This window comes from Cannabis sativa, chromosome 4, assembly GCF_029168945.1.
Source record: "Cannabis sativa cultivar Pink pepper isolate KNU-18-1 chromosome 4, ASM2916894v1, whole genome shotgun sequence".
NCBI lineage: Eukaryota > Viridiplantae > Streptophyta > Magnoliopsida > Rosales > Cannabaceae > Cannabis > Cannabis sativa.
This window is the reverse complement of record NC_083604.1, coordinates 40458606-40469077: the sequence shown is the minus strand read 5'-3', so window position 1 is coordinate 40469077 and position 10472 is coordinate 40458606. Positions and strand designations below refer to the sequence as shown.

At 30.2% G+C, this 10472-nt stretch overlaps 1 protein-coding gene across 1 annotated transcript; it reads right to left on the bottom strand.

Moving 5' to 3' along the window:
- Window positions 1-1744: 1744 nt before the first annotated feature.
- LOC115715209 (uncharacterized) lies at window positions 1745-5963 on the bottom strand. The gene is made up of 8 exons (XM_030644054.2): window positions 5595-5963; window positions 5373-5447; window positions 4430-4591; window positions 3571-3903; window positions 3431-3477; window positions 3200-3262; window positions 2457-2589; window positions 1745-2000 (listed from the first exon to the last, which is right to left on the bottom strand). The coding sequence occupies exons 3-8, from the start codon at window positions 4557-4559 to the stop codon at window positions 1984-1986; spliced, it is 723 nt and encodes a 240-aa protein (XP_030499914.2). The 5' UTR covers window positions 4560-4591; window positions 5373-5447; window positions 5595-5963; the 3' UTR covers window positions 1745-1983.
- Between the last annotated feature and the right edge of the window lie 4509 nt (window positions 5964-10472).

Below are 10472 nucleotides of genomic sequence, written 5' to 3'. Positions count from 1 at the left end.
TTAATATTTGTTAATTTTTTATTTATTTGTTAACGTTTAACTAATAAAAAAAATATCAAACATTGGAGATATACGGTTTGTTATGTTAGAGAGATATGTGGCTAGGATGATTTTTTTTAATTTAAAAAAAGATTGTTTAATTTTTTGAATTTAATTATTTGGTTTAAACGTTTAAAAAAAAAGATTATTTAATTTTTTGGGTTTAATTATTTATATATTTTTGAAAGTTAACGGGAGATCAAATCTATCGTTAAATTTAACAGAATATTCTTTTATTTTTAAAGTATATTCGGTTAAACCAAGAAATGCCGTTAGATATGCACTTTTAATATATAAAGATATAAATATATAAATATATAAATATATAAATATATAAATATATATATTTATATTTGATATAAGGTGTTTACACATTTAGAATCCTGTATTTTCTCTAAATATAAATTAGGTATCCTGTGTTTTTAATAATATTTATTTGGTACTCTGTATTTTAAAATCATACATATTTGATACTTTAAATTTAAATTTTTTTGATAAAATTTTATCTATACAATCAAACTGTTTAAAATTTTATAAATTCTAAATTCAAATTTAATTATTTGATTACATATAACTAAGATTTGTTTGATTAAATTAATAAAATTATATTGAATAAATTTTACTTTAGGGTACTAAATATGTACAATTTGAAAATATGAGATACAAATTACATATTATTGAAAATACAGGGTTCCAACTATATTTTTTATGAAAACACAATATACTAAATAAGAATATTTCTTTTGATATATTTGAATTGTGGAGAATGGATGGAGAGAGTAGCATTGTTCCTAATAAGAGGTTCCTTCTGGACACACTAGGACTAGGAGCATTTTTTTATTCAAAACCAAGGCTCTACAAATTTCACAACTGCATCGGTCAGCAGTAAGCAAAAGCTTAAGTTTGTCACGAGGATGGATTAGTAAAACATCCATGGTGGGAACAACCTTAGTGGCTTGATCTTTATTAGATGATGAAACCTTTACAACTTTACAATGGTGGAAGAAATTACATCAATGGCTCCAATCACAAATCAACAAAGAGACAACTCTTCTAAGTACACAGTACAATTCTCAACTCTCTTGGTTCTATTTCCTCAATTCATGCCTTTCAAACTTGAATCATCCTTTTATGAAATTTTAACTACTAAAACTGTTTATCTCTCTATAAAGAAATATATGAGAATCTTTCTCTCACGTTTTCATTCTAGTTTTAGTTATTAGTTATAAATTCTACAAAAAGTGTTAATATAGAGTATGTAACTTTACAATTTTACATCTGTATCAAAAAAAAACTTTACAATTTTACATACATTTTTAAGAGTATTTCCAACTATATTCTCTGAACACATTTTTTAATTAAAATATGAAGTGAGACTTGAAAAATGAATTCCAACCATACAAAAATAGCTCAAAGAGCTCTCTAAATGTAAAGTGCTCCTTACTTTTTTGCTTATTTTTTGTAATAGTATTTTAATCAAAAATACTATTACTTTTTATTATAAAATATTATTAAAATAATCAAATATTAACTAGCAACAACAATAAAAATTGCTCTCTATTTTAACTTTTTAGTTAAGAATATTAAATAGATGCTCTAACTGACTCCAATAATAAAAAAACTATCGTTTGGTAGACATTTGTTTCTGTGTTGAACAGTGTTCGTTAACAAAAACAATAAAACTGGGATGGTGATCCATAGCACATTTGAGCAAGTGTTGACAGTTCAATTATGTGAGAGAGTGAAAGTAGATTGTACATCAATTAATACTTGAGAATATTTATATAAAACATGGATTTTGCCCTGGAGTTTTACAAAACTAAAACTATTCTACAGATTAAGAAATAGGCTGCGACTAAGTTATACATCATGAAATCTTAATACATATAATTCAATGGCACCAGTAGAGCACACTCATGATTTAACTACTTCAGAAATTTCCAGTTAGCTCTCTTCAGACTCTGCACCAAAATTCACAAAAGAATGAAACAAAAGATTAAGAAAAGCACGACTCCTGCTACAATGTCAAGAAAGGAAGAAAGTTGAATTTGCTTTTTCAAAGCAAAAAACCTTTTTGCATTTTACCTAAGCGTGAGAATGTAACTACTTTGGTGTGTGTTAGCTGTGAAAAAAACAGCATGATGGACCCTGTAACACTATTTAACAGTGGTGAACACTAATTTTATGAAATTATTTGACAGCGGGGAACACTTTCTAGTAGACAGAGAGAACACTGATTTTCAATAATGATAATTTGATAAACTAATAGTATGTATTTTATCACAGTATGTAAGATAAATAGCTGGCTTCTTTTCAATTTCAATCAAAATCGACTTCATAGCTAAAAGGGTCCATCATATGGGGTTCATGTTATGAACAAGAGGAATAGAAAAACTTGTTGAGTGAGAGATGCATACCGTGAATAGCTTCCATGTTGTCTTCCTTGTAAACACCAAGTGGAGAACCGCGGACAGATAAAAGCATCTCTCCAGGCTTTGGAAGCCTCAGTGTTTTGGGTGTCATTCCAACAGAAAGCCTTTGGCTACTCATCTACAGAATTTAAGAGTTAATAAAGTTATTATCTATACCAATCTATCAGCCATGCATTCTTTTAAGCCCAGAATCAAAAAATCTGAATTATTATTGCCAATATCAATTGATGTAGCCCACTGTTACACAAATCCAAAAGACAGAAATAGCAGCAAACAAATATAGGTAATAGGTGAAATTGATATCAACCAGTATGCTAATATGAAAGAATTACAGTGATGACGAGTTGTACTAGTCAATTCAAGATTAACCCCTCTCTCCCCCATTACTCTAACTATATATCTATATATATATTATCCTATTCTCCCACTTATTTAACTCTCAATACAATGACTCATACACCCTTTTATTTATACCCTTCTATCTTGTTCTACTCATTTTGGGATCTAATACATCATGGGATCACCAGCCTTGTTGGCAATTCACATCCCCTAGACCACTTCTGTTAGACTTTAGTCCCTCAAGTTTGACACACTTTGCATCTCACTTAGCTTTACTGTTTTTCTGTTCTTATGACATAACATGGTTCGAGCCTAGCAAATTATCAGCAGCCTCACAAGTAATATTGACGCTCAAAATAAAACAAAGAAGCACTCCTGAAGTCACATACCCCAGGTGTACAAAAAGCATCTTGCATCCCTAGCATCTGTGTTTCAGATGGCTCCTCCAGAACCTACAATAAAGAAAGCTTAAAAGTTAGCCAGATAGCGAGTCAAAACACAAAAAATACACATTAAATGCGAAAGAAATTGAATTAAATAATTTTTTAGTTAGCTAAGAAAATAAAAGTCAAAAAATTCCTAGGACATAATAGACAAATATAAATTCCAAGAGAACATACAAAGTCTCTGATCTGCAGATCTTCACCAGCAAAATGGCTTGTTTTCACTGCAATTAATCAATTAATTTACATAAGATACAGCAAGAACACTAACTTTTATTACAATTCTATGTTAAATCAAATAAAAAATTGTTTAGAACCTGTTTTATTAGAAAAGTCAAAACCACCCAAAGATGGGATTGCTGCAGAATAATTGGAATAAGCCATGGACAATCGATGCAGAAGGGACGCGTGGAGCTCTCTTCTATTGTCATCAGAGACATTGTCTTCTTTAGTTTTCCATTGTACTTCAGCGTCTCTATTTTGTCCATTTCTTACCACTGACAAATTCGGAAAGTTCTCTGCAAAAAATTGCAATACTGGGGTCTGCAACTGCTCCTTTTTAAAATACGAACGGAGCAAACGCAATTCAGTCAACAGATGCTCAATCTCTACATCCCGAATAGCTCTAATGGCAGCAATTTGACGCTCAACTGATTAAAATTGAAAAAAAAATTATAACCAGGCAACATAAAAATAGAATCAGCTTATGATATATTTTGTGAGCTCACATGTCATGTTAAAAGGAGAAAACTATGTCTTGTTAAATAATAACAACTCAAACTCATGAGGGCATTCTAATCCTTATAGTAATTAGTCAGAAATGCCTACAATTCCTAGATGGACAGGAGGTTAATTTGAATCGCCAAACTCATGGAAAATAATACTGTGGTACAATCTAAAAAAAAATTCAATTACCCATAATGCAATCTTATAAAAAACCTCAGCTAAAAGCATTTCTCATTGAACCCATTAGAAACACAAAAATTCACAGTTAGCATTATGGCTACTAAATCCCAGCCACTGGCATAAACAATGATAATCATTAGTAAACATAATATACCATATGCCTTGACTTACATATTTTTAAAAACTCTACACTGCCTTAATTCCAAGTACTAATAAAAGCCAAGATGAAAAACGAACGAATAGAAACAAAGTTGTGAATCAATAACATACCATCTGGGTCAATGAATTGAGCTTCTTCCTTATCGTTTTGAGTTTCTTTCACTTCAACATTATTCAAATCAGCCCCTGGTGACGAGGGAGCTTGTTTATCAGTTGTTTTCTTAACCCTTCGCCTAGCCATATATTCAAATAATTACAGAAATCTCGATTATTCTGCGACAGACAAATTGAAGTTACAATGTGAGAACAATTTTATGGTTTAAATTAACGACATATTTTAGATGTGATTAGTCAATGATACTTAAACTACTTGATTTTCGAATAAACATGAGAAACTCATGACTGATAAACTAGAACACAGAGGGGAAAATGGAGGTTGTCGCTAGTCTTTTAAAAATACACTCACCTTGCCGGAAAAAAAAAACCAGATTAAAAGCTTTGAAGAGAGAGAAGGAACTTCAAAGAGAAATAAGCAGGGATATGTGGGCAGTGCTATTTTTCTTCTATTGGTATGTATGGAGAGCATTGTTCATATCAAGATGGCAAAGGAGCAATGTGCTAAGGATGGGAATCTTCATGAGTAAGTCAACGTGGCATTTCGCTAGTATAAGTTTCTAAGCTAGAGCCCAAACTAGCTACCTAATCTTTTTCTAATCCAACTTAAGCATAAATACGAAAAATTTCAAGATTTTCTTAGGTTAGTACTCTGTTTTTCTTGAGGATTACCATTCATCCAAGATCTAGCTAGTCCTAAAACTTTGAATCAACGAAATAAAAGATCACAAACATACAATTAAAAATACAAAATCTTTAAAGCCTGATAAAGAATTAAACTCTAACTAACAATCCAACACACTCAAACAATTCATACTCAAACAAAGAAGAGAAATTCAAATATAGGCAACCAAATCCCAGCAATTAAACACTCCAAGTGAAACCAAAAAAAGCCATTGAAAATTAAAATTTGAAAAGTAATGAAATAGAGTGAACCAACCTTGCAGTCCAGATCAACTTGTCTTCTCTTCAGAAATTAAGACGCAAACCCACAATGCTCATTGTAATTTAAAACCTAATCAAAACAAAACAAGAAAATCAAAAGGGAAATCCATAGATTCGCCGCTGCATGTTTGTTGGAAACAAAAACCTAGGTGTAACAACTGTATACTAGTCTTGAGGGCACAAAAGAAGACGGAGGAAGAGGATGAGAGGAGAATACCTGATTAAAGTGTAGCTTCGATAGAATATCGAATTTTAGGCAGAGGAGAATCGCAGAAGTCGAGCTCCATTGTTACAGAGACAGTTCTCTCTTCTGAATTTTTGTTTTCTGAAAATTGTTTCGAAAAGGATATGGCTAAGGCCGTATTTTCTTTTATGAAAACAATTTTCTATTTCGAAAAAGTGAGTTATGAAGCCACAAAAATTGAATTAACTTGGAGAATTTATAAGAGCAAAATTTGAGAAAGTTGGGGATAGGGAAGGGGGAAAATTTAAAAGAAAGAATCAGACTTGGAAGGGATTTTTTTTTTTTTTTCTCCCTTTTTGAAATAATTTTTTTTAATATCATTTCCCACAATAATTTATTCTACACCAAAAATCACTCTCTATATATATATATTTAGGTGCTTCTCCATCAAAATGAATCAAAATGAGTGTACTGATACAACTTTTGATTGTTTCGGTATCTACAAGAATTTTTTAGTCTAAATTTTTTCACAGTCGTGTACGTTATAGTTATTTAAGACATCCTGTAAAATTTTGAGAAATTTGGAATAATTTACAATATAGAAATCAATGTTTAAACCGTCTATTTCACACGCGTATAAAATAAAAAAGTCACGCGCGTAACAAACTCTTTGAACACTGTTTACGACATATTAAATTTTTATGAATTTCTCAAAATTTTGTCAGATGTCTGAAATAACTATAATGTATACGACCATAAAAAAAATTAGACTAAATAATTTTTTAGATATCGAAATAGATAAGAGTGCATCAATACACCCATTTTTAAGAGGGTGTATTGTAGATTTTTCCTATATTTTTTTTTTTTTGAGAACAAAAAATCTTGTATATTAAAAGAGGTTTGTATATATAAAAAAGTATGATTTTTCTTAGGTGAGAGCATCACTTTTGCTCTCACCTGTAAGGACATTTTTTAAACCTTTGATTTTTATTCTAATGATAATAGTTTGTTGTAGTTTATTCGTTATCATGAGGTAGCAATATAGAATTATTATTTATTTATTTTTAACTCCCCTATTTTTTAGCTATGATCTAATTTTTTTTCTTTCACTAAAATGATATATGATATTATCATTATTTTTTGCTAACTTTAATGAGATGATGAAGAACGAGGCAGGTTGGAACTGGTACAACTGAGTTCATGCGAAAATGGTGATGAGGCTATGGTTTAGGTGAAGAGAAATTGAGGATGATGATGAGATGAGAGTGAAGGTGGGCGGAGGGTTTTTTAGGCTTAGGTCAAATTCTGGGTTTGGTGATAGTGGAGAAAAAAGAGAAGAGAAATGTGATTGGGGTCTGATAATGGAGTTTCTGGCGAATGGAGGTGGAGAAGGGTAGATGGTGGTCAGGGTGGTCGTGGTTAAGGCAAGGGGAAGGTAGAGACAAGGTAGCTATGGTGGTTAGGACGGAAAAGGAAGAAGATGAGAAAATAGAGTTTTCTGAGAAAAAGAAATTCAAAGTATTTGAGATTATTTTGGTTAGAATATTATTTAAGAAATTATGTTTTGGTTTTGTTTGTTTTTTTTTTTTTCCAAAAATTCCTTCACATCTCGTAAAGAATTCTAACTTACGCCTGTTGTTGTAAAATTTTTGCAAAAATCCAGCAAAAATATTGTTGATTGCTCATTTAACTTGTACTACTTATGCTAAAATTTTGCTAGAGAATTGCTACAACATGCGAACTTGTCCAAATCAACGACAAAAGCTTTTTGTTCATATTTTGCTGTAGCAAAATATAATCAAAAATCTAGCAAAAACTTCAAACCTCCAAATCACATTCAAAATTCCAAATTATGTTCTAAAAATACCTAAAGCACCAAATTAAGTGTAAAATCCACTTAAAAACTAAAAATAAAAATGAAAGTAAAACAAAATAAAATAAAAATAAAATAAAGTAAGGGAGAGAAAAAATTTAATTTTAAAAATTTTAAAAGCATCAAATTTATGTTTCTAATTTTGATTTTAAATTAAAAAATAAAAAATAAATTTCAGTTACTAAACACACTTTTAAAAGATTTCCATAATTTTGATTAAAAAAAATTAATTTTAAAAATTCTAATACAACTAATAGTATATATATTTATATGTGCACTTACTCATTTTAATTGTATGCACCTTCATTATTTAACCAATTAAAATACAAAAAAAGTACTCTTATAAGTGAGAGCAAAAGTGATGCTCTCACTTGTAAAGAGTTTCTTAAAAAAGTAATTAAATTACAAAAGTATTTAAGGTCGGCTCTATGAATATTAATACAACCCATAAATTAAATATTACTAAAATACCACTTTTTTTTACTACTTCAGCCTCACGAAACGAAACAAACAACCTCACACACGCAACCTTCAATCGACCAACCCAACAATCTAATAAAACCGAAATGAAACCTAATTAGAAAGAGAACTACCATTAATTTCGACGACTTTACTTGAGAAGGCAACTAAAATCAATCAAAACATGGGTTGTTTCGAATTCATGAAAAAAAAAAAGTACAGAGAAACTACTACAAAACTAAATTTCAACTAGAAATTCAGTTTAATTCGCATAAAACTAATATCTTGACTTCAATATTTAGATCCATGAAATGTAGATCTCAAAAAGTTGAATTGGAGTTCTCAAACAATCCAACTCAAGTATAATAAAAAAAATTACATCAATACTGTAGTTAAATGTTTATCTCGGTATATTTTTGTTGTTTTCTAGATTTTTAATGGTGAATTTGTTCATATAAAATCACGAATAGACATGTAAATAAAGTTATGTACGTAGAAACACTGTTATGATTTTTAATATTTCATAACATTTGCATTATAGTTGCATAAATATTTTTCTAACTCTCTGAAACTTGACATATCAATTATTATAAATTGATAACGATACAATGAATTTTATCATATTTGCAAGTGTTTCATATCGTCAATATAATACAAAGCTCTTATAAGAAACTTTTTTAACATATTTAATTTTATTAATATATTAAATTAGTTGATATAAAGTTAGTTTACAGAGGTTTAATAGTTGTTTCTCCACATATTACTATTATCGATCAATGACAAAAAAGTACATAAATAGTTTCTTATAGATACATATTCACATTTAACATTTGTAGTTGCAATTAAGTTACACGTTAGTTGAATAGTAGTTTTGCTACTATAATATTATAGAATTATAAAATCAGGGCTCAGAATTATCAAATACGAGACCTGGATAGATAAAACACGATTGATGTAATATTATTTGTATTAAATATGTGGAATTATTAGTTGTTTTGTAGTTTTATGTTAGTTGGCTCGAAACAGATATAACTGTTGTATAGTTGGCTCGCAACAGATATAACAGTTGCATTACAGCTTTATCACAGCTGTCTTAAAGTTGACTTCTTCTTCCCTTCTCGTCGTCGAAGTTGAAATTTTTTTAGGCAAAGACACCTTTGACTTCTTCTTCACTGGACGACGACCACCTTTAGCCACGAGGGTAGCGAAATCGGAGTCATCATCGTCGATGACTGGGCGTTTCCTTTTAGCCTTGTTAGCAACTGATTTATGACCTATTTTTGAAGCTTTTTTTAGCAATGGAGATGGAGAAGCAGAGCCACAAGTAATAGTCATTATATATACGAAATGAAAGATATATAAAAAAACTAATAAATGAGGCAGTTAGAAGACGAAGATGGCGAAGGTTATGGCTAGGAGGTGATTTTCGTGAGTTTTGAACGTGGGTTTCAAAAGGGAAATGACTGAAATGTGGTTTGGGCTGACATGAATAAATATGTGTAAGTGATATTTTAGTAAATAAAAACTCATTAAAGACAAAATTATTAAACACATCTTATGAAAGTATTTTTATAAATAAAGTATCAATGTATATTTTTCATATAAAATTTCATATTAAACAGGAAAAAGAAGATGAAAAAATTGTCTAAAACTTGCTCCCTTATAGTACATAACTCTTTTAAATATTCCTAAAATTAATTATATTTACTTAATTCAAATATGAATTTTAAAAAAATTAATATCTCACAAAACTCTTTTATTTTGATTTAATTATTAAAAATAATAAAATTATTTTAACATTTATTAATTAATAATTAGCATAATTATTATTTAGATTTAAAATTCAAATAATAACCATAATATTTATTTAATATCTCAAAATAAATTAATTATTTACATTAAATAATTAATAGATAATTTATAGTGTATATACTATATATACACTATATATTATATACATATATACATACATATATGTACACATATATAGTTGGGTATCACAAAGGATAGGGTCGACCACCACCATCAGCCACCTGGTCGGCGGTGGCCATGGTGGCCACGAGGAAGAGGAAACGCACGAGAGGAGCAACCAGGGGTCAAGAATTGAATAGACCCGAACGGGTCAAGTGGACGTTGTATGTCCTGCCATGAACGGACAGTGGTGCACCGTCGTGCATGGGGCAGTGGTCGAACCACCTTGGCCCCTCTCGGGACTCACGTCCCTTTGCATGCATGTTAACCCATGCATACATCAACCCTAGGTTGACTCCTCCCTAGCGAAGCATGGGCACGATACCCAATGCTTTTTTGCATGGTCGGGGTTCCTCCACGAACCCGAGCTCACATGCATGTGATGTTTTCGATATGCATAGCCAGATTTTAAGATTAGAAACTAAGCTCACATGCAATGAACATTACAACTAATAATTTTTACGTAAAATTTAATTTAAAAAATAAATTACATAAAAATTCCTATGCCCTAATTGGCTTACATTATTTTCTAAAAAATAATAGCAATAAAACCTACACCCAATTATACTATATAATTAATGATTTTTCACCTCTCATAGATTCACAAT

Coding starts and splice junctions, on each gene's coding strand:
- LOC115715209 (XM_030644054.2), bottom strand. CDS start 4,559: ATGGCTAGGCGAAGGGTTAAGAAAACAACTGATAAACAAGCTCCCTCG. Junction 3,904..4,429: donor TCAATTCATTGACCCAGATG/GTATGTTATTGA, acceptor AATTTTAATCAG/TTGAGCGTCAAATTGCTGCC. Junction 3,263..3,430: donor ATCTGCAGATCAGAGACTTT/GTATGTTCTCTT, acceptor TCTTTATTGTAG/GTTCTGGAGGAGCCATCTGA.